Source organism: Pyxicephalus adspersus, chromosome 3 (assembly GCF_032062135.1).
Source record: "Pyxicephalus adspersus chromosome 3, UCB_Pads_2.0, whole genome shotgun sequence".
NCBI lineage: Eukaryota > Metazoa > Chordata > Amphibia > Anura > Pyxicephalidae > Pyxicephalus > Pyxicephalus adspersus.
The window spans coordinates 13,733,046-13,758,033 of NC_092860.1; the positions used below are offsets into that span (position 1 = coordinate 13,733,046).

The following is a 24,988-nucleotide window of genomic DNA, read 5'->3' on the forward strand; positions in this document are numbered from 1 at the left end:
ACCATGCAGTATAATTCATATAATAAAGCATCTATCCATTGCGATTGGCTAGGAATCATGTTTATTTCAGTTGTGATTGGCTGAGCATGTCCAGTTCATGGTGCCTGAAAAACATGATTGGTGCATTGCTCACATCATCTTCAGCCTCATGCCAGGCTTACTGAATGATACAGTTCTTGCACGTAGGTCATTGACACCAAGCATAGGACATGTGGGGTTCCTCAGTGTATAAAGTCAGTGGCAGCCAAGATTTCTTTGTATATTTAGCTTTTATTAAATATTTTTTTTTCTATATGTCCGATTCTTTTCCAGGGCAGTGGAGTCAGAGTTGGAAGCAATTGGGTAGCAAGGGTTGTCATCAAAAATGTTCCAACTTCCAACTCCAAATTCACAGCCCTGCACACACATAATAATTAATATCACACAAAATAATAATTAATATCCCCCCCCCCATTTACACACAGAGTTGCTTACAATGGTGACCAATGAAGACTGCCCTGTCCACAAAGTGAGGACACAGAAGTGATTTCACACCAAAAAGTTCAGTGTTTTTCATTAGAGTTCTACTGGCAGATAATAAATCTGTATTACGGGGAGGTTGTATTATAGAGGTCTTTTTTTTTTCTATCAGTAGTCCTTCACTCCCAAGGTACCCATTTTTTCTGGCATTGTAGTACCTAAAAAAACACACAACACACAATATTTAAATAATAATTTCCTTTAAAATTTATTTGACTAAATGTGTTACATTCAATATTTGATGATTTTGTCCTTTCAGAGAAAGGCAACTTGCATGAATAGAAACCATGTTTCGTGGCTTAACAGGAAAAAGGTTACAGGAAACCTGCTAGGCAGAGTCGTATCACTATTTACAGCGACTCCGCAGCTCTTGTGGCAACGCCCTATATACATAAAAAAAGAAAAATACAGTAACGGAGGAAAAAGTGCGTCTCGGAAACACGCTCCAAACTCTATGCTAAGCGCCCGTGACTGGCAATGGGAACGCTGATAAAACTGTGCATACAAAATCCACTTCTGTGGGCGCATATTAATCCGCTATAGTGTTGTTCCCAAAGAAAGAGGAGGAATTCATTAAAAAAATAAGAATGTTTATTTGTATTTAGCTATAAGTGGAAGAGTGCAAACAAGGGGGAAGTGCGGCTGCCTTCATGGGGTAATTTTCACAATACGCTTGTAGGATATATGTTGTAGGACAACATGTAGAATATGTTGTAGGACACTGCAATGAAATAATGGACTTTTGACACTATCAGACCCCCTTCAGAGCAATGCAATGCTGTAAATGGCAGGCAGCACAGTGCAATATTGCATTAGAATGGGGCCACCGATCAGTATTAAGAGCACTGTAGCACATCTCAATGTACCTGCACTGTTGCAAAAAAAGGTCCTATCATTTTTCCCCGTTAGGTGTGGACACATTATTATGAAAAACACCAAAATTTAAATGCACTGCAAATATCTGAAGGAGGCCTTACTGCTTCGTAGGTTTTTGTGAAGAATATTGTCTGTGCCCACATTGGATATATTCCCTTGTCCCAGAGATCCATTGGAAGTACAAATTTCAATCGCACCGAGGTCAGGGGACATAACTTTCTCTACTTTTGTTCTAGTTACAAGATTTTAAAGGTTTCTCCTGCAGTGACAATAAGAATAGCGAGGGCTGAACACTATCAGGACACAGACTGAAAAGCAATCACTGCAGAGAGCCCAGGTCTATTCAAACTATATCCTGCTTTTAATTACAATAATGCAGGCTTTTATAGTATTCATCAGGCCAATTGTTTTTTAATTTGCCCTGTTATGGGACAACAGTTTCGAGTGGTATGTTGTTTGCACATTACCCATTTTAGAGGTCTGGAGACAGCCATAGACCTTGGTAACACGAAGCAGCTTATTAATGGGTGCAGCAGGTTGTGTAACTGAGCAAAACCAGAAATGAATATAATTTACAAAGATTTTTATACCACTGCCCTGCTTTACTGTGTCAGATTTTCCCAAAAGCTGGAGTTGTGCTTTAATCTGCTAACAAGGCCAATCTTAAAACATGAAAGTGGTGCCAATGACTACCTGCTTCTGATCTGGTTGGCTGCTATGCACAACACCTCCTATTTTCCTGTTCTCCATCGTTGAAGAATACCCGTGTATATTAGCAATGCTGAAATGAATAAAAAGGGGAACAATTTAACATTTAAATGAAAACTTTACAAATCAGAGCAAGACTGTACACCCCACAAAAAGGCAAAAAGTGAAAGGTGTTTTAGATCAGTGAAAAAAAATATGCAAAGTTAATTCTGAACAGAAAAAAAGAGAAACCTATGTACAAAGATCTCTTAGTCTAATCTTCGATTGTCAGAGAGGAACCCGCCCCGCTGACTGTACGAGAACGAATCACGCTAGGACTTTCGGGAGTCTTCACGTGTATAATCTCACACACTCTGCAGTTCTTATGGTCTGAACATCTGTCAAGATCACATAATTGCAAAGAAATACAGCAATAGGTTGATATGAAAGACAACGTAAGAGGGATGGGAAAGGTGGCGTCCTACTGAGGTTGTTGGGAATTTCCTAAAGGTAAAAATAAAATTATTTACTGCTGAAGCATTCTAGATTGCAGAAAATAGGTGATATGCAAATCCTATGGTGGACTGGGAGAGGCGAATGACTCCATGAGCCATGACGGATATGGATGAGAATATGACCTGTAGTCAGTGACATGTGCTAAGCGGTATATGGCTACCTGTGATCACAGATCTGGCAGAGGGAAGTCTTCCAGCAGTGACTATCTTTGGGACCTCTGAGATGTCATGTGACCCCATACTAAGCATCACAAAAGAAATTTATTTTGGATAGATGTAAAAACGGGTGTTATTTAGAGCTGGTGTAGACAATTCTTTTGTTAGCTTTAAACAGGTTCTGTGTTTCCATACACGTCAATGGGAATCCAAAACCTGCAGGTCAGAAGGAAGTCCACATGTACAAATACCTCTCAGTGATTTCTGAATAAACAGCATAAAACTCAGCCTGAACCTTATTGGCGCACACCCTTAGGAATACCCACCATAGCATCAATGCGGTACTACAGCCCACCTTGGGCTCGTTTTAGTAAAGCTTTTCAAGCCTCTCCTAGAGGAGGATAGACTATCATTGGGGAAACAGGGTGAACGAGCAAACCTGGAATGGATTTCCTAAAGATCATTCGCCATTAGTTGGCTCCAGGTTTGCTTGATCACCCAGTTTCTCCTAAGATACTCAATCTTCTCTAGTCTTGGAGAGCTTTAATAAATACAGACCTTTGTCTAGTACTTACTTCTGCCCACTCCTTTCCGGCCTGTTAAAATCTCCTGTATGTACCAAAAATGCATGATGACCGTCATGTGATAAATGTCCTAACAAAAACCATTTTACTCTTTGCAACCAATCAGCTTGTCCCTTCACAGTTGCTAGAAGAAGTTACACAATATGAAAGGGAGGCAACTGGTTGTCACATGGGAAATCCAGATAATTGTTCAATTAGATACTGAATACAGGAGTACTTTATGTAATAGTGGACTATAAAAGAGGTGGTTTCCTAATGCCTGCTTTGTATTGAAGTAAAGCAGTGCTAGCTGCCCAAAATCCTACCTGATGCATCTACTTTATGCTGGATAGCACAGGCTCTTGGATTATCACTGACTTATGTGAACTCTGCCTTCACTGCTCTAATAATCCTACCTGTTATGCACAGTGCTTGGGCACAACCTGCTTTGTATGTATGAACTGGAAGAAGCTTGCTTCAGATATTATGGAGCACCATATTGATATCATTATCAGCACACATGGGAGGGTAGAAATGTCCATTTTCACCTAAAGAAGCACTGCAGTGTATAACAGAGTTTGGGATTTCTTGAGGTTGATGCTTAGAGGAGTCTGTACATGTGGAGAACCCTTATGAACTTTATGAAGCTACACAGGGATCAGTCAACCACTAATAGATATGTGCAGAGATACAGTGCTAATTATATATTGTACATAGTACAAGTATAATGCAAATCAGCATCTTAACACGGCACACATCAAAGAAAGACAGGAGGAACTATAACCCCACCACTGTAATCTTGTGACTACATGTGTCAGGTGTCCACCTTCCGCTCAATAGCACTGAATGTTAACATGCCTCAGCAATACAAAAATTCTGATTTCAAAAGGGGCAAACTCATCACATAAATGGGTTTTTACAAGCTGCAGTTGTGTAATAAAAAACAATAAATAAAAATAGTTGTGTAGTGACTAACTTTAGACTAGTAACAGGGGCCATATTTAATACGACTCTCTTGTAGGCTCTGCCTAGCTATGTATGGGTGTGATCCATGAGTACAATATTGGGACGCCATATTTAATGGATAATAATGCATTTCATTTGGTAGGGCCCTGGGACTGAAAGCATTAAAATATTATATATATATATATATATATATATATATACTCCACACTTTGCGTGTCCAAAGTCCTCAGGTGGCACAAAAACAGCTTATTTTTACAATTTGGTTTTATGGATAAAGTCTCTATTTGAAAAACTTGCTAAATAATGAATTTTCTATTATATTCCAACCAATCAGGTTTCTTCGTCATTCTAGGCTGCCACAACATGACCAAGGATAAGGCTTACAATCCTTCAATTAAATACTTCATACATAAAACCATAATGCAAAGAGCAGCAGTGCAGCCCATGGCAACAAATTAGGCATTAGTTCTGAATGCCTGGAATGCACATTTATGATTGGATGCCACAAGTTAGCGCACCCCAGTGTTTTATTAAATAAGCCCATGAAATACTAGAAAATAAAAACATTGCATACATCTAGTGAGGTTTATGTTTTGAACCTCCCTACTGACAGGACTGTGTCAGCATTAAGGCTACGGAACACGAGATACAAAGGTGACAATAGCCTTAAATCACCCTTTCTTATAAAAGAAGAGTCAATTCCAACTCGTGAAAGTGGTTTCAGGTTTGTTACGTGGAGTGGGATGACTAAACCGATATGGCTAATGCGCTGGCATTTGTCCATGGCGCTGTTCCGTCAAGCCTTGTTTTGCTCTTCAGGGTTGGTGCTCTAGTAGTGATGTGTGGACCCTTCCCGAAGATCTGTGTGCAGCTTGACAGTCTACAGAGTGGTCAGCAAAGTCTTTTGCTAGCATGAGCCTTAAATGGGATTCCTCAAGCTGGGCACTAAGTGGCAGGTTGCAGAGCCTCTTTTCATCCACATTCAGTGCACCAAGCTCGTATTTTTGGTTTCCAGGCCTTGCCAGAGCGGTCCCTATGACAGTCATGTGCCTGCGCGGGCCCTCCAAATAGGGACTTTGGTTTAGGGAGTGCAGCTCTTCAGGCCTACATCCTGAAAAAGGGAGGTGTAGAACTCGGGCTCCAGCTGCCTGTTCCTATACTTGTTTACTATGTCTGTGATCTTCTGCTTCCGGCGCACGTGTGGCGTATTGTATGAGTCGCTTTCTAGACGCTTTCTTCTACAGATGTTGATGACAGTTTGTCTCACTAAAAAGCCTGGAAAGGAGAAAAGGAGTTATGGGATTTTAGTAAAAGGACATACAACTATCTGAGAGGTAAAGTAGGAAAATCTAACATCACTTTGATACATTTTATTGTTTCTATATCACATTCTTCAACTGTGAGTTTCCTGGCAAGCATGTTTACCTTCTTCCTTTAACATTTGGTGTACCGAATTTGGAACAAGTAAGCAAATAAGGATGTCAAACTTAACAAGTATAGGTCTACTATAACCTCAGCAAGTAATAAAGCAGAGCTCAATGCAAAGCTGGCAGCAAGCTGTAAAACTCCAATCATTCCAATACAAATTGTCTCTTTACATGAGGCCATTAATCAACTGCTGGCACACAGCAATGCAATGCTGAAAAGGAGCACAGAGACATATTGAGTAACAGATTTACGATGGTTACAGTTTGATTTAAAAAAAAAACACTTTCAGTAGTTCTCAAGCAGCACTGCAACTGAATGAAACCTGACCAGGGATCACAACAACATAAGGAAGCTCCCATGACTTTGAAGAAACAGCCTTGACTTGTGTGTAATCGCTAATGCACTTGGGTGAATGTTGCGCGATTCTTGTGTAAAAAGTGCAGATTATGCTTTACGTTGTCACAGAACTGTAGCCAAAGTATAAACTAGTCCAGTGAATATATCCCAATGAAAGCATGATAATATTGCCATTATGGTGTAGCAGGACTTGTGTAGACATAACTCAGATCTTAAAACAGAATGGGCAACTATATCCCTACCAACATGTTGTAACTAGATGTTTAAAAACATTTGTGTCCTGCCATTCAATACGCAATCTGGCATGAAAAGTGTTTTTCTTTCTTCTTCCATTGCTTACCAAGTGCTCGTCTGCTGACCACCATTCCATCCACCAAGGGAATAACCATGTTGAATTTCCCGGAAGCCCCATGGACTTTTACCCGGAACAAACCAGTGTATAATGGGTGAATAAATATTACTGGGACCTCCTTGTCAGGCATGCTGTTCCTGTAAGAAGGGAAAACATACAGATTTATTCTGCAGTTTGTCACAGGCGAGGACAAGCTTTACCATCCAGGAAATTGCATTACCTGAGAGACGTACTGCTGTTTGTAGTGGTCTCAATACCAGTGCTGGTCTCGGCTGCCAAGTCTGCCAGAGGGAAGTTCTCTGTATGGAAGAGAAAACTTTAATTAAACCATTCTTGTGTGGTGTGGAAAGTGCTTCTAGTTACAGTGAGACAGCAACTAATACAACTCTGTGACAAATGATAGAGTGGTAAAAGCTCATGTAAATACCACTAAATGCATTGATGCTGGCATAACACTGACAAATAGTAGAGGTAAATAAAGATTATAGATTGAGGTTCTTTATGTGCACACTTCTAAATTATAGCTGTTGGTTTATAAAGAAGTTGAAAGCTAAAGAGACCCTGTCTCCAGATCAAAATATAAAGCAGTGCGCGGGAACAGACCTTTCAGTGGATAAATTGAATTGTTGACTTTTGCCTGTATTTAGGTTAGTGAAAGGGTCTTATTAAATTATGCTGATCTTCAAAGTCTCTGTGTACAAGCCATAGTAAAGAATGATAGAGAATACACTGAAATAAAAAAACTGATTATTGACAAATGCTTTTAAAAGGCTGGGTATTTGGGAAATCTAAGACAGCAACAAAATGAAAAAGAAACCATACTTTGCAAGACATGCAGGATGCCATTAGGAAAATCTCCTCGGCTGCCATACTGATACTGGAGTACTTTCCAAATTTAAGAATATGGAGATCAGGTATAAGGTGTCTGTCCACACATACACTGCTATACCTATCTAATCAGGAAAATTTCTCACTATCTGATGTTGTAACTCACCAGGCTCGTTAATATCCCTATTGGCCAATGCAGCAGCTCATTGAAGTTTTGGACCAATATAACTGCACTTAGGTGTTGTAGCTTTTCCATTTAGGACAGCATGCCATTCAGAACTCACAAGCTATATACCACATGTCCAAACATCACAATGTGCCTCATCCTCACACCAGATAGAGTGATTTCGGCTACGTACACACATGCAATGGTTCTTGTCCAATAATTGGCTCAGAGCTGATATCGGACGAGAATCTTGTGCACGTACAGCGCTCGTCGTCCATCATCCAAACAACTGTCTTGGCGGATCCATGGACGACGAACGATCGTAATAAAGTGAAGGGGGAGAGAGCGCAGTGGGGTACTGCTCTATTCTTCTCCCTCTCCCCTCCCCATAGAGCAGAAAGGTGCTGTATGTACAGCACTCGTTCATACATTGTGCAGTCATTAGTCATTGGAAAGGATTGTGAAAGATCCTTTCCAATGACAATTATTGCATGTGTGTACATAGCCTTAGAGCTAGTGTACATGGACAGTTGTGAAGTGAACTATTATTGCCTATGAACGCTGCTATTTTCAACCAGTTGGCAGTGGTAGGCTAGCTCACCGACTACCCAATAACCATTAGCGTGCCTAACTTTACTTTTCCTTATTAGCATTGTTCTAAGTCCATATTTCAGAATGTTTTGACACCTAATAAAACTAGTCATCTAGCATTTCCCTTATCATATCATATCTATCATATTTCTCCATGTACAGATTTTCTTTAGGGGTAACAGAAGTGCAGAAGAGGAATTTCACAAGTAGTAGACACTGTAAAACTATAATAGAAAATCATACAATCCGGGAAACAAAAAAACATACCCAAATCATCATACTGCTCTAGCCACACAACAGCCACCTTAGTCTCTGGTCCTAGTGGTGGGACAGTTCTTCCATGTGGAAGCTTCTTTGTACGTGATGTTGGACTAAGCTAGAAAAGAAACACAAAAACATTACAAGTCTATCAGTAAATTACAGTTTTTTAGTTGTATTGTGCAGAGCAGAATTCTCCCAATTATCCAGATTCCCTTCATTCATGTCATCCCTTAAAAGCTTTCTAATATGGCAAAATGTGTGGACAACCCTAAAAAATATTGAGTGAAGGTGTGTTCAGTGAAATTATGTTAGTACTTTAGAATATTTATATTTACCTAAAAGAAAATATCAGTTTTACTTGGATCTTAGGTCTATTCCATTCCAGGTATTACATATTTACATGCATTTTAGCATTACCAATTACCATCATTAAGAAGTGTCATGTTAAGAAATGCACCAGTGCAATGCAATTGCAGTGCAATTCTACACAGGGATGTAAATCACAACCACTGATCTAAGGATAATTGGAACTTACTATAGAATTACCTGTAGTGAGGGGGGAGCAGTTTACTGCAGGTAAGTAGGGGTGTGAATTAACTCATAGCTGATCAAAGGCAATACATTTTGATCATATGATTATACTGCATGCATGTTATACTGAAACACATGCATTGCTGTCCATCAAGAAGCTGGTCCCATTTGTTACATTGAGCGTCACAGTGCAGAGAAAGCAACAAATGCATGCAGCAGTAATTGTAGAAAAACTACACTGCATTTTATATAGTGACAATGTCAAACATTGCTTTCTATGCAATGTCTGAGGTTCCTGCATATCACATGCTCTGGAAGGTGCAATGTAACCAAACGCATAGCGTAAAGAAGCCCTAAAAGAGAGTTGGCATGTGCAGGCATGATCTAACTCTTTCAATAAGTCTAAAGCTGGACAGGGATATTTTTTCAGTTGATGGAGCAGTCCATTTGATTATTTTATAAATTGACCATAAACTGGTTTTGAATCAGATTGACCAAAATTAATCAATAACAATGTGTTAATATTGCAAATTAGTACATTGAACAACCCCATGTTACATGCTGAAAAGTGCATACAACACTGCTAATGCAAAATTATATCAGAGGACCCCGCATTTTAACAAGGTTTTTGTTCAAGATCAAGGTCAAAATATGGCAGAGGCACCAGGGAATAATTCAGGCCTTTACTGATCTTTTGCTAGTGGATAAATAACATAGTACTCACCTTTTGTGTGGAATTTAAGCTTTCTGTGTTATTAGGGAAAAGTTCCAACGTCAAAGGTTGTTTTAATATTCCAGGTAGCAGGTCCATATTGGAATCAGCTTCCTGTTCAGACACATTACTTTCAGAGGACTCCCCTAATAAGAGAAAAAATAATAATAAAAAAATAAAACCTTGTAATGAGTCACATTTTAACTAACGGTCCAAGCATTTTAATCCACTGATGGATCAGAACTTACTGAGAGCCTCTGTTACTGATGGCACCACAAAAGCAATTTCTGTAAGTGCATCGGCGTAATAGAGGACCTTATTCTGTCCGTTGAATATGCTTCCTCCTGAGTCCTCTGTGCTAGTGGTGTCATCTACAAGTAAACCAAAATTATTCACTATGTAATAATTGCAGGTGTTGAGCAAAGATGAATGGCACTTTTCTAAAACTGCTGGCCTCTATATATTATCATGCGTTAAGATCTCTTTACAGTGAATGGTGTCAAACAAATAAACAAAAAATCCAGGCTGACAAAAGTCTAAACCTTACAAAGTAAGAGTGCTAGTAAGATTCAGTATTTGTTGCTAAAACAATCAGCAGAAATATCTGAAAGCACAGTTATATAGTAATCAGCGGTGTTACAGTGGATAGGACTATGTACCAGCATTTCTGTCTATATACCCTTGATCGGGGCTAATGAGGAAGAATCCATACTGCCAGATTCAGTCTTCCTATACATACCCTGATCGTGCTGCTGCTCATTCTCACTGACACAGTTAATTGACCAGCTTGTAGACACATGACCTGTCCACCCTGGGTGCTTTCCTACATCCACAGGCCAGCCGAGAGATAGCAGGAACTCCAGGAAATGAGGCTGCACATTACTAGATGACTCAACATTCTTCAACACCTGTGAATGCATTGCATATTAAGTAATTTTAGAAATTATATCAGTACCTTCAATGAAACCCAAAATAATTAAAGTAAGTAGTTTAATAATCCAGTTTGTTAAATGCAATGTCGAAGAAAACTGTTACAAATAAAAGTGAATACTAAAAGCATACAACATGTTCTGTTAACTGCTTCTTTCATTCTTTTAGCTAACCTACCACTCTATTCCACAACTGAGAGCGGAAAGCCATCTGTTAAACTCTGGTTAAGGGAAGTATGCAATTCACTCCACCATGCTCCAATGTAATAGCACTGGTGCTTTGGCATTGGATACAGAGGCTCCTAGCACTATCACACAGATGAGGAGAGAGTAGCCATGTGTGAGTTCCAAGCTCCAGAAACTGCTGATCTTTTGCTGAAGCTTAGTGAGGATCATCAACTGAATGCCATTTCTGCTCTTCAGTAGAGATCACATGGCTGAATATCTATACATTTGGTTCTGTGATAAGCTTCTAAGGATCCCAGAGCAGAAGGTATTTCAAGGTTTCTGTTCTCTTTTAGGACTTAGAGCAACTAAAATAAAATGATACCAATGCAGTAATAAACTTTGACACAACCCAATAAAAATGCTGCAGAATTTTGTTCAGGTGTTTAGGTTAAGGTGGTAACAAAATCATTACAAAAACTGTACAATTTTATTGCTGAAATGTAAGTCAGGACGATAGTAATATATTTTGCCTAAATATTTCAAGATATAGATGTGTCTCACCTCTTGGCTTGTTTTCTGGCCAGCTTTCATGTAGAAAATGAAAACTGTATCAAAGGGACGACAAGGAAGTAAGTCCAGGTATCCGATATCATCAAAGAACCCGGGCATGTACGAGTCAAGGGCAATAAGGTGAGGAGGTAGACGACTGTTTACAGGTTCCTAAGAGAAGGTTTTTTTTTTTAATTTAAACTGGTAGGTATTAGTATAACAGACAAAGCACAGAATTAGGGATCCAGGCAGTCTTGGGAGGGATTATGTGCTCAACAAAATCACTAAGGGCGATAAAAGGTAATTTGAGGCAAATCAGTTTTGGTGCAATACACACTTTAATCAGTGCCCAGACTGCCACTACTCCTGGGGTATGTCATACAAATGTTACCTACTTTTAGTGCTTCAAGAGACAGAAAGCCTAAGTGTGATAAGAGCAGCCGGGCAGTCTGGAACTCCTGTGCTGGAAGGGGAGGCTTGCATTCTGTTACTGGGTCTGGATAACTCTTCTTCTTGAACTCTTCCTCTTTCTTCTGATCCAGTGTAGTCTCATATAATATCTGTTTGGCCATTCCAATCTTCAACTTTTCATGTCTTCGCTCCAACTACAGAGGAAAAAAGAAAAAAAAAAAGAATAACTAACAGAGAACAAGTAAATAAATACAATTTTCAGAAAGAACCACTACAGTCTACTACATTTCTGTTTATTAGCATGCAAGCACTATGCTGTGCTTTAAAAACTTTACAACTATGAAAAAGACTTAGAAAGCACTGCTCTAGAGAAGCAAGCCAATTCTTGGATATAATTTAGTTTGTTGATCAATTTTGACAATTGGCTGAAATTTCTGTACTAATGGGAAAAAAATAAAGCGTCCTCACATCATCAGTAACAATTTCATGCAGGTCAGGAATGCTGAGATCGGCCTTAACGAAGGGAATCTTATCCACCTCTTCCGGAAACGGTCGGTGCTTTACATTGTATTTTATACCCACGTCATTCTGGGGCTCCGGTCTTTGCTCAGGAATGAACATCTATAGAATGAAGAGAACCAGTCATTTAGGAATTAAAATCCCACATAAAGATTCCTACCATATGTGAGAAATATGATGGCTTTAGGAAATAAATGTAACAACAAAAAGAAAATTAATCTTCTGCACTGAAGTACATAAAGGGAACTCCCTAAAGTATAAATACACATAAAAGTGTGTATAAAATTGATTTAATAGTAAGGTTCTCGAATAGATACCCACAATACAATATGTATATGAAAAGCCCAGTGGGGACATTTCTAAAATATTACTCACTCGCTGGTTAGCTCTTGCTGCTCGAGGAAGGTGGCAAAGTTGCATAGACCATGCATGGCGACCAGACATGCCTCGGATTAATACAGTAATCGAGGGACTTGGATTACCTACAAATGAGAGGAAAAATAAAGAGTGACAAAAAAGTGAAATAAAATGTAAAAGCATTACTCATTCCAAAAATGCATAACTGATCCAGGAAGTGATATGATAACAGGAGAGCTTAGTTTGACTGACTCACTCTGCTCATTTCCCAGAGGCTGCTCCAGCATAGCCAGTATGACGCTGTTATCCAACACAAAGTAGCGGAAACTGTGTTTTCCAACAGTGGGCAAACGAGAGTAGGTGATCAGCGTCATCTCATTAACCAGACTGCAGGGAGAGGCCGGTCCACTCGGAGGGGGAAAAGCACCAAGTAGCTGCATAATACTGCAAGAAAGAAAACATCTTGGTCTCTACTCAGCAAAGATTCCACAAGCAGACTCCCCATACATTTTTATATTATGGTGTATATACTTGAAGATTCATAACATATGGACATGCCTCAATACAACATGAGTGACCCAATAACTAAAACTAAGATGTGAGAGTGTCCAGAGATTTTAGTTTCTTGGTTTGGTTTCTTCTTCCTTTTCATGTTCACATAAAAAAGAATGACAAAAAAAGTGAAAAAAAATAGGTGTGCTACCATGTTAAGGTGGCTTCTGCGGCATCTTTCACTCTCATGGAGGCTGGATTGTGCTCCTTGTCGCCTTTGTATCGAACCTCCTGCTGGTCAGGATTTCTGGACTTGCTGCCAGATATTCCCAGCTCTACAATTTCCAGAACCTCTTTTAGACAATCCTGGAGTTGGAGACAGGTTAGGAAATAAGATTGTCAATGGACTCTGCGTTAAGTAAATATGAAAGCAGGAAATAGAAATAACACAGTTATGGGACATTATCAGGCCGCCTAAAAAAAATCCCAGGTTCCTGCACAAGATAAAGCAACGTATTTATAACTCTTTTCAGGGTAACTCATGTCTACTACATTGCCTGTTCCAGTGCTGCAGCCTTTTTAGTTTTTGGCATTTGAAACTTTCCAGATTGGTAAATGCTTGTGCCCCCAACTGCATGCTGTGGTTTACTAGAGGACATAGCAGTGACACAGAGTTCGGCAGAGGAAGCAATAGTGAGCATGCTACCTATTCGGTCACAGGTACTGCAGTTTGATTTGTTTAGAGACCACTTTAAAGCAATCCTGGCATGCCCTAAAATCACTTATTAAAACTGAACACACTGGTTATAATATGTGTGTGATGAGGTCAATCACTGATATTGCTGCTTGTGTTTGGATTCATGGATGACTGCAGAATTGACCCAAATCATTCAGTTTTAGCCCATTGTTTTTACTGGTTACTATTACAACTGTCCCTGAAATGCTGAGGACAGCTCCACTGTTAAAGGAACACAGAGGTACACTTAAATTGGCTGGTGGTTGTCAGAGGCACTTCATTGGTGCCTATAACCACATAGGGTATGTTGAAAAGGGAATAAAGGAATCCAAAAGTGTCACCCAGTCTGATAAAAAAGGAGTGGCTTTTATGTCTATTGGGTATGTTAGTGTACTTAAGCAGCTTGATTATATATATTTACAGGCACAGACTGTAACCAATCAACACTAAATTAGAAAAATCTACAATTTGCAAGAAAGCACTGATATATTTTATTTTTTTCCCTTTCCAAAAACAGAAACTACTGCAGCATACTCATTAGACTAATAAAACACAAGTTGTTTAAAAGCAAAAAAAAGAAAAAATAGGATGGAATCAGGCTTAAGGAAAGAATTAGAAGTAAGGGAAGTATAAAATTACAAATAGGTAAAATATTGAACAATGTTTAAAGATAAAAAAAAGCAGGCCACCTTTTCATTTAACATGTCGGGGTGCTCGGTGAGCCAGACACTCAGGCACTGAAAAGCAGCCACAATCATGGAGTGGAGATCCCGGGAGTGATGTGGAGCTGGCCGCGAGCACTGATACACAATATATGAGCATATTGAGCTCACAGCCCTCTTCCTGTCTGCAGAGTCAATGTTCACCTTCACCTGGTAAAAGAGGAGTAAAATAATTTTACTGACATAAAACACCACACTATAAACAGAAAACCATGAATGTAAAGTGACCCTTGAACAAGCAAGGAAGCCGAGAAACTTAAGGCCCTAACCTGCCTCTTCATTTCAGGTCTTATTTCACCTAGGATAACAGTCTTAGCCTGATAAGAATATCAACAGTACCTAAACATAAAAACAAAATGTAATAAAAACTGGTACTTAGGTGTGATGGCTGCTTCAATATTCCATTTTCAAGCTAAGGCTAAGTACACATGTGCAATAAAGACTGTACGATGCATGAATGAGTGCTGTACATACAGCACCATTCTGCTCTATGGAGAGGGGAGGGGGAGAACAACGGAGCAGCACCCCGCTGCACTCTCTTCCCTTTACTTTCATTATGATTGTTCGTTTACCTGGATCCCCCACAGGATGGTCATTGGATCACCCAATAGGATGAGCACTGTACACACGCCAGATTCTCATCTGATATCAGCTCTGAGGCGAATAATGGACGAAAATCATCTGACGTGTGTACGTAGCCTTAGAACATTACTGCAAGTACAAAATAATTTGTCTTAATCTTACCCAGAATTGCAGTGTTCTCATCACTTCCTGTGAGCTTACAGCAGAAGTAAACTTAAGAAAAATTTGTGTTCAGGCAGGTTATTTATTGTAGAAGGGACAGGCGATACCTCTACGCAATAAATTAAGTTTGCAATCTTTTCTTCAATAATGCGGGAAACAAACTAACTGTCGTGCACCAGTGTGGAAGTTACTTGATTCCAGTCCAGCTATTCAAGATATACGAAGATACAAAACTGAGATGAAGAAGGTAAGTTTATTTTATTGCACAACTGACATTGCTTGTCATCTTTTTTTGGTAAACTAATTCTTTTAGCCCCACTGTAAAGGATGCATGTTTGAATTCCAGCCTTGGTGTCAACTATGGTCCCTGACATGGAGCAGCTTTAGTACCTACCGCTTTGCCCAAACACTAGGTTCTCAAAAATACTTATGCGTGTCTACTTCTTTCCAGAACATTGGCTAGTGAGGCTTTCCATCATAGTAACAGGCCAAAAAAAATGTTTACAGGTCATAAGAACTAGGCATGCTCTGACATTACAAGACGTGTCAGATTCTTTGCTTGTTGAATTGGATTCAGGAAAGCAGGGGGTGGCTGTAGAAAATGTACCTCTGAATAACTGCATTTCACATCTGTCAGCTACTTTTGGTTTTCCAATGTGCATTTATGTTGTAGTCATTGCAGATACTGACCTTGGCAAGTCCTGACAGCAACTCCAAGGCAGCCAATGAGATGCTCATGTCTGGCCTCCATTGTGCGTTGAGCCTCTGTGTGACCAGGTGGATGCTGCGCATGAGCAGACCGGCAGCTGTATCTGTATGAAGAGCTAGGATGTAACCGCAGAACCAGTGCAAAGCCAGGGAGGGAAAACAACCACTCGTTAGTAACAGTAAGCGGACAGCCCAGGGGCAGGGCGCAGCCACAGAGCACAAAGACAGATACAAACTGGGTACAATTAACACTTCCACTCCCCATTAGGTGAAACAAGCCAAGGTTAAATCAGTCCGCAATCAGGTATATAGGCATGTTAATTCACAGCAGGAACATTGGGAAGAGACGTAAAATATTAACTATGGTATCTTGTTCCCTATAGCCAATAATCTGATACAATCTGGCAGTGAAAACTACAGTTTGACTGTAAAGGTATTGACTTTGGGGGTATACTAAAAACTTGTCAGTAAACTTGTTTTTTTTGCTTCCTTTAACATGATAACATTGTTCTTCATGTAGAAATCACAGTAACATTTTTATTTTATATCGTTTCTGCAAAGGGTCACATTTCAAAACCCCAATATTCACCTTGCCTGCCTTTACTCATCCAGCAGCTAATTCCTCGTTAAAATTAGCACGTTGGCAATTCACTGAAGCGGTTACATCATAACCGTTACCATCTGTGTATATCTTCTGTGAAAGGATTGCTTGTTCTACCTGTAATTTGGCATAGTTTTCCACTTGTCCAATACTAATCTAATATATCTTGCAACTCTTTTTCTTTGTTGAAAAGACAAAAACTTCAAACACAAGTCTGCTGTTAATTAACATTTGTACATTATAACCAATGATGATAGAACACCATGCAAACATACATTCCAATACAATGATATACGAAAGAAATGGATTACATAGTAAATTAACTTCAGTGACCTGTGACTGTTAGTGGTTAATTTGTATCTTAAAATTATTGAGTGAATTGGGTGTAATAAGAAAAGAATTAAATGAATTACAATAATGATAGCTGGCTGGATTGGTACCTGGGTATCCTATAGGAAAGACAACAGTAAAAAGAACCAGAGTTATTTAATGCTTTAAAGGGACCTCATGATCAGCAAAATTTGATACCCTCCTTATAATGCACTTGGTAATTGTAATTCAGGCACATCCACGCAGAAGGTTTAGGGGGGGTTCCCAGTTCCAGAAGAAATTCCCATAACAAAATAAAAAGCCATAGGTTGCAGTCCTTAAGTAATGAAAAAGGGAAAGCTATCCCTGCTGCTGGTTTTTCTCAATTTATTTTGGAACTGAACGCATACAGCTTTGATTCAGAGGTTTTGTTTGAGAAAGAACAGAATGCAGAGACCTTAATGACTTGAGTGTGTTTTCATCTTTTTGGCAAACTGATTTTTGGACAACAAATTTTGGATTGTGCCTTATCCTGTCAAAAAGGGACAGGGAGAGTAAACCCCTTGGTGCAGGTCAGGTGAAGATACCAGCAGGGTTAATATTGAACAGGCCCATTATTAATGGAGAATGGAGTCCTGCAAGCATGCTAGGCAAAAGTGCCACGCGCATCAGGCTATATTTCAGAAATGCAAAAGCTATGATTTTTTTATTTTCTGGTCCATGTATTATGAATCTAAAAATGTGCATAACTACTGGACGAGACATTAAAGCATACACAGCACTGATACATTAAACACTACAACACATCCATGCTATGTTATTTCCAACTATGCAAACCAATACATGGTACCATGCAACTACCTATCAGCAAAGCAGATGCCCATGTATGATGCAACTGACACATAATAGGATTACCTTTATTTTAGAATAAACTTAGTTACCTATGAAGAATATTGCTGCCTATACATCACAGGCTATGCCTTGCTACATTAGGTCTTCTATATTTTCCTGTTAGGCTTGTGTCAGCATTTGTCTAGGCAAGACTCGTCCTATTCTTTATAAAGCTGACCACACACACACCAGTTGGTCATGAATGTTGCACATTTGGGTGTGTAAAGATCTCACTTTTTAGCTTGGCTGGAGTACCCTTTCTCATACATTTATTTGGGGACAGATTTCTGCAGGCACTTAGCGCAGAGTAAATTGGCTTTATGGTAAGAGTGAAGTTGTGTAATGTAACAAGCTTATCGAATCCATAAAGAATCTGATCTTCGAACTGTGCCATTTAGGTTCCACTAGGACAGCTGTTATGTAGAAAAACACCAAAGAATGAGGTGATGCATGAGGTGTTAAATACATCTTAGTTTAAGATCTACACAAAAAAGAGAAGCCACTGATTTCCTTTTTAAACTGTGCAGTCAAAAGAACGTGGACATCTTTTCAAATGAACAATTCCATTTTTGTTCTAGGAACTGAAAACTACAACATATAGTTGGAAGTTAATACAATTGTGCACTTCCAACCTTCTGACAACGGTTCAGAGAAGGCCATTTGTGCTCCAGTATGACTATGTCCCTGTGTACAAAGCCAGCTCCATAAAGACAAGTGGCGAGTAATTTTAAGAAACTCCAGTTGTCGGCGCAGAGCCCTGGCCTAGGTGCTCTTCTAACATCAGAAATGTTCTGTTGGTTGAATGAAAACAATGTCTCACAGACACACTTTAAATCTTGTTTAAATCCTTCTCAGAAACAGAGTTGGATATAACCCAAATTGGGTGGCAACTCTATATTATTAATGCTCAGGGTTTTGGAATGGGATGTTCAAAAAGCTCATAGAGGAGTAATGTTTAGGTGTGCACAAATTGTTTGCTATTTAGTGTACATACAGCAGGTGCACAAACTTAGTAGTGATTACTCCTAGAATAGTAGATTTTAAGCTCTTCTGGGTAGGGTCAGGACCACACTATAGTGATTCTAATATTCTGACCTCTTAGAGTATAATGTATGTAACTAAATTATGCAAGCTCTGTTGTCATTCTTTTTACTTGACTACCCTATACTATCATATAATCATTTACAACCCAAAAGGTCACCTACATCTATAGGAGCATGGACAGCTGCTGAGCGGACAGGACTGAAACATACATAATGTAGACAAGTTGCCCTTGCATGATACTTTTGTCACTGAAATGTATATATCATTCTTCATTCCCCTCTAAAAGAGACAGTCTTACCGTAATCACGCATGAGTGCCTGGGCAGGCCTTTCACTGTCTGGTGTCGTGGGCTCAGTGCTTCCTCCGCTGGCTGTGCTGATGCCGCTGTTTGTTCTGCTGTGGCTTTTCATCTGATTGTTTTCAATCTATAAGCCGTAAGTAAAAGTTACCAATAACCCCCAAATCAATGTAGCATTTATGAGAAATACCAATTATTTTCAATTACTGCCATTGCTGACTTTTTTTTTTAAAAGGTGCATGCTCCCAAGCCCTAGTACTGATCATAGATACTGCAAGGAAGTTGATGACACAGAAAAGGCCATGAGTCAGAACTCCTCTCAGCATATTTTGTTTCAGGTCATATTTGGTTCAAGTAATGGAACAAAGATAATGGGGCAGCTGCCATGTTCCTATTCTGACAGGATCTGGTCCTCTCAGCATACATACATCTATTACTTTTACAGAGTTAGAAAACGAATCAAGAAACAAGTTAAAGCATATGATAATATATACACAAAGCTTTCTTACCATCTCCACCTGATTTCCAGTGGCTTCTAGAAATGCACTGTCTTGGACAATGTTCAGCATTGCACCTGAAGCAAAATTGTCACCAATTAGGTTAATTAAAAAAATAATTCAAATATTAATAACACTTTACAATAATCAAAAATAAAAGTTCTAGTGGACATGGTAATTCACTTTTCTGTCACACCAAAAAGAAAGACCAAAAGTAATCCTTTATACCAGTGGAAGGCCAAAAAAAAAAAAAATCAGACACCCACGTTTTATCATTCTAGTCAACCTTTAGGCAAGCAGTGGATGTTAATGATGCGCAGGGGCTGTAATAGCGGAGATCTTAGGCTGTGTACACATGTCAGATGATTCTCAGCTGATATGAACTGCAGGGCTCATCTCGAACGAGAACCTGACTTGTGTACAGCAGCCGTCCGATGCTGTTCATGGATTTGTCCTGGGGGATCCATGAAAGACAGAAGACAAATAACTGTATTAGAAATGAAGTGAGGAGAGCCAGGAGGGTACTGCTCGCTTATTCTACCCCCTCCCGTCTTCATAAAACAGAACAGCGCTGTATGTACAACGCTCATTCATTCATCCTTCAATCTTTTTTCATTGGAAACAATTGTGAAAGATAGTTTCCAACGACAAAAATCTAGCATGTGTATGCACCCTTGGTCTTTGGCCATCACCTGTAGAATATGCCCAGTTAAATTTTCATATCAAAATGTATAATGAATAATAAATAGTATTTCCTGTTAAGAGTTGAACTTCACCCATTTAGTTAGTTGACCATCATTTTGAATCATGAAAACCACAGAACCACAACTCACCTAAAATCATCTGTGTGTTGTTGGGATCTGTCTCGGTTTGCAGGGCTCCTATTAAGATATTGACCAGCCTGAGTTTTAGTGACAGGAAGGTAACAGGTTTGTCACTGTTACTGCCAGAGTCATCATTACTAAATTTGCCTTCTAACAAAACCTGTGTATGAAATGTGAAGGTTTTCCGTTATTTGCTGCTTGACAGGATTCACAAGAATGACAACAGACAACCTATAAAAAGACCGTACAAAAACAAGATACCACAATAACTAATTACCTCTGATTTCAGAGTTCCAAAATGGTGTGGCAAAGGCAGCAGGGAGAGTAGGATGTGAATACTAGATCTCCTTAGTTCTGTGGGATTTACATAGCTTTTAAACTTTGACAGCTCCCTAAAAAAAAACCAAACAAACAAAAAAAAAAAAATCAGATAAATGATAAATAGATCTGATCACACAAACAGGTAATGCAAGGTGGTGTTGCAAGGAGGCGATTGAGGCCTGCAGAGCTGAACAGGAACCCTGGCTTTTAAAGGTAATCAAAACAAGTTCTCCTTAAGCGAAACCTGAGGGCTAGCAGATATAGACACTAGATGCACAGTACAGTGCTCAGGTTTTACATCTGTATCTCAAAAGTCATTGTTCTACCCCAAATGAGGGTTTGCTGTTCCCGTGATCTTCCACTAAAACAAAAGATTCCATAAGAGTACAAAAATAATTCTTCGCACTGCCACTACTGGAAAAAATATTCAGTATCTCGGACTTCCAGATGTGTTTGATCCCTGCATTCGCACACTGTGGTTCCACATACACTAGTGATGTAGCAATTGGTAGGTGGACCACAGCTAAGAAATGTTGGATGCTAACCTCTGCAGTGGGCGATTTAGCTCTGCAGGCGAGCCTCAGATTTTTTTATTATTTAAGGCTGCCTTTCTGAGTTTTTGCGAATTCATCCAATTGCTGGAGGAATATACAGGTACTTGGAGAATCCATTACGGAAACAAGAAAACAACTACAATTTGCTTGTTTCCAATAAAGAATCAGATACATCCTGTACTAAGGCTTCCCACTGTGCATAAGAAAAGGGACTCCATCTGGTAAAAATTAAGGAGGCTGCTATTGTTGAAGCCTTGAAAAATGCTGTTTTACTGGCATGCTCATCCTAGTACATAAGTACATAAGTAAGACACTGCCAGGCAAATAGAGTGTTCTTTAAAAAGACAGAAAAAGCCCCCCCCCCCATACCTCCTTCAATATACCTTTAAGGGGCAAGACAAGGCCTGAAGTAATTCATTTAATAAGAAGTATTCTATCAGACATTTTTTCTTTTTTTTTTTCAGTGTGGGAAAAAAGGTTCAGAACAGATTTTCTTCGCTGTCCATGTCCCCAATTAAAAGACCCCCACCATCACCATTTCTAGTCCACCTGACTCCAGGGCAAACGCTGAGTGAGAAATAGGATGCTAAATCTCAATAGAATGCAGCCATAATAATGTCTTGACACATGAAGTCTTAGAAGAAGCTCACCTGTCAGGCAGAATAATCTCCAATGCAGAAATAAAATAGGGAACAACAACATTGATCCCTTTAAGATCACAGCAGAAAAGGGGAGCGGAGTTCAGGATAATGCTGGCAAGTACAGGGTGGCAGATAAACTCCCCAATCTGTAACCCTTGCACCAAGACCATATAAAACCTGTGGAGAAAGGAATACTAGGTTAGAAATAATTACCTAAAGGCTCCTGTATGGCAGTCTAAACTTGTACCAAATTCAGTTATGACTTAGGGGGTCACATACACGCTAATTTGTGTCTCTCGTTCACAACCTTTAAGACACAGTATATCATAGTAATAATATTTTGCCAATATAGGCAGGACAAGGTGAAGCCAGGTGCTAACTGACAAGCAGAACTTACTATGATGAAATCCACATCCCAGATATATATATAATTTAAGTCAATGGAGAAGAGTGTGGGGTGCTGCTTGCTCGCTCTCCTCTCTCCATGGAACAAAACAGAGCTGTGTGTACAGTGCTCATTTCTTTATCGGTCATTTTTGTCACTGAAAATAATCAGAAAAGATTGTTTCCAGTGACAAATATTGAATGTTTTTACACTGCCAAAATTGTAAATATATAAAAATATTTTGTATTTTCCTACTCAATTATCTTATTGTCCAGAGTCTCCTCTCCTGCAACGTAAAAGCACAAGTTAACAATATTTGCCACCATCAGCTATTATACAGCTCAACAGCCCAAAGTTGGTAATTTTCTGCACATGTGAAGTGAACAATGTATGTTTATATCAGCTGTTATTTAAGACATTCACTTCTAACCATAATTGGGACATTTAATGGTAAAGTATGAAAAATTTTATATAATTTTAGCTGAAATATGATGTATTGGTCCTACTTTTCCTGAAGAAGAAGATTCTGAGAAACGTGTCAAAACTAACAAGACTTAATATGCTTGCTGAAATGTGTGCTTACTTTTTAATGATTGAATAAATTATGCTTGTAAAACTCTTAAAATTATATTGTAGTCGTAAAAAAATTCTAGCAGGATAGCCAAAGCCTGGAAATCAAAAACCATTACCTTTGTGGTCTTATACACCAAGCTCATTTGGATTATGATTAACAACAAAATGTTTTTAAAATTACATGGGAGCTTTGGATTTCATATTGCAACCTGGACAGACTCATTTTTGAAATCGTGAGCCCTTACTTATTCCCCATTCCTTTCGCCCATCTCATCTGTGGACCACTACCATAGTTATTCATCATTTTAAGCCTTTGGCTGATTTGTTTCATTGCCTCAATGTTATTTTGATATTTATAATGTTTTTGGTACTGTATTATCTCTGTACCCTATTCCTAAAAATTTTATAAAAAATAAAAACATTGAAATATAAAAAAATCTAGCAGGTGCCTTTAAAGCCCATTTTTTTAATAAATTTTTCATGTAAAAAGTTTCATGTAAAAAAAATACAGAGTGACGTTAAAGTAACTCTCAGCACAAGAATTTTCATTCAACTCTTAGTAGACTCAACCGATATGAATCCAAAACCATGTACACCATATGCCTTTGCATAGCTAGTTATGACCTAGGAAAAGTTGCAGTAACCTATAATAAAAAATAAGAAGAGATCAGGAACCACATACAGTAGGTACAATACCATACCTGGAGAGATAGGCAGACAATATTTCCTCCCCGGTTTTCTTGCTGCAGAAAATCCTACATAAGGTTCCACAGGCTTCGGCCCGTCCGGCCTCGTAATTGTCAGGAATTTCGTTGGCATCATACACAGTGCTCGATCCCATAGTGTCTGTTGACATCTGGGAACCTTTACGCCGCAACTCGACAGTGGCCTGTGTAGCTATTGCTGCAGAAAGTGAGGAAAGAGCGTTTGATTGGATGTTGTTAACACACAGCATGTGACTCGGCTCATGGGAAAGAAGGACACAAAGATTTCACAGCGCACACACACGAGGCGATACAGAAATCAGTGCTAGTAGTAGACTATAGTCCAGTGAGAATAAGGCGAGTGATCTGCTGGAAGTGAATGTATGCCAGATCTTTAAGGAACTCCGTAACATGTTTTTTCAAAGGGAAAAAATGCTTTGAACAGTTATATACCTGTCTGACCTAATATATAGTATAACGCTCCGAATTTCATATACACTGTATTATATGTGGGGGCAGACGCCAATCTATGGATGTAAGGGGCGACAGCTGGGGGCAGCCACCAATCTACGGGGTGACAGCCGCGAAATCTACGGGGTGACAGCTAGGGGCAGCCTACCAATCTACAGGTGAAAGCCAAGGGTGGCATCCAATAATGGGCGACAGCTAGGGAACAAATGTTGTTGCATTTTTTTTTCAAGGGAAAAATAAAATAAATAAACAGCAAAACATATCTCTGACCTAATAGTGTATAAACCTGACAATTTTCTAGTCCCTGTATTATATGTAGCTGCAGCCACCAATCTATGGATCTACGGGTGACAGTTAGGGGCAGCCACCAATTTACAGGATCTAAGGGACCACAGCTAGGGACAGCTGCCACATCTACGGATTTATGGGGTGACAGCTAGGGGCAGCAGCCAAATAATGAATCTAAGGGGTGACAGCTAGGGAGAGCCACCAATCTACGGATTTACAGGGTGACAGCTAGGGACAGCCGCCAATCTACGGATTTACAGGGTGACAGCTAGGGACAGCCGCCAATCTACGGATTTACGGGGTGACAGCTAGGGACAGCCGCCAATCTAAATAATTAAAATTTCCATTACTTCGAAACCAGAAGCTGCCTTCCATGAAAAGAAAACGAATCTATCTGCATATGAATCCCATACATTGAAAAGTGTTAGATCTTTTACCCTATTTCATGTGTGCTGTGGAGCTCTGCCCAACGCATTGTTTAGACAATAGGCTCATATCATTATGCTATATAAACTAACATGCAACCTCAATGATAATGTAAAAAGATTGGAATAAGTTATCCCTTAACGCATGTATTTTAATTTTGGTGAATTCAACCTATTGTAGAGGGGCTTCTAGTGGACAGGAAGTCTGTTGTGCATAAGATATAATATTCCTCCAAGAGTGGGTTTTGAAACGAAGCTGAATAATTTCCAGCAACCATGGTGTTTTAAAAACATTAGATACATTGCCACATCTCATAAA

General features: G+C 39.3%; 1 protein-coding gene across 8 annotated transcripts in view; it reads right to left on the minus strand.

Moving 5' to 3' along the window:
• Window positions 1-702: 702 nt before the first annotated feature.
• RALGAPB (Ral GTPase activating protein non-catalytic subunit beta) overlaps window positions 703-24,988 on the minus strand; it is a 53,161-nt gene continuing 28,875 nt past the window's right edge. For 3 of the 8 annotated variants that reach the window (XM_072403661.1, XM_072403665.1, XM_072403663.1), the window contains 22 exons: window positions 23,483-23,684; window positions 21,833-22,000; window positions 20,585-20,699; window positions 20,317-20,467; window positions 19,496-19,560; window positions 18,987-19,113; window positions 16,858-16,893; window positions 15,826-15,959; window positions 14,359-14,541; window positions 13,145-13,299; window positions 12,698-12,885; window positions 12,460-12,566; window positions 12,034-12,186; window positions 11,550-11,759; window positions 11,167-11,325; window positions 10,248-10,416; window positions 9,757-9,879; window positions 9,521-9,654; window positions 8,272-8,380; window positions 6,640-6,718; window positions 6,408-6,556; window positions 703-5,557 (listed from right to left, as the gene is read on the minus strand). In XM_072403661.1, coding sequence (XP_072259762.1) covers window positions 5,364-5,557; window positions 6,408-6,556; window positions 6,640-6,718; window positions 8,272-8,380; window positions 9,521-9,654; window positions 9,757-9,879; window positions 10,248-10,416; window positions 11,167-11,325; window positions 11,550-11,759; window positions 12,034-12,186; window positions 12,460-12,566; window positions 12,698-12,885; window positions 13,145-13,299; window positions 14,359-14,541; window positions 15,826-15,959; window positions 16,858-16,893; window positions 18,987-19,113; window positions 19,496-19,560; window positions 20,317-20,467; window positions 20,585-20,699; window positions 21,833-22,000; window positions 23,483-23,684 — 3,110 coding nt within the window. In that variant the 3' untranslated portion in view covers window positions 703-5,363. The remainder of the gene's footprint in view (window positions 5,558-6,407; window positions 6,557-6,639; window positions 6,719-8,271; window positions 8,381-9,520; window positions 9,655-9,756; window positions 9,880-10,247; window positions 10,417-11,166; window positions 11,326-11,549; window positions 11,760-12,033; window positions 12,187-12,459; window positions 12,567-12,697; window positions 12,886-13,144; window positions 13,300-14,358; window positions 14,542-15,825; window positions 15,960-16,857; window positions 16,894-18,986; window positions 19,114-19,495; window positions 19,561-20,316; window positions 20,468-20,584; window positions 20,700-21,832; window positions 22,001-23,482; window positions 23,685-24,988) is intronic. The other 5 variants (XM_072403666.1, XM_072403669.1, XM_072403664.1 and 2 more) reach the window with 3 other exon arrangements.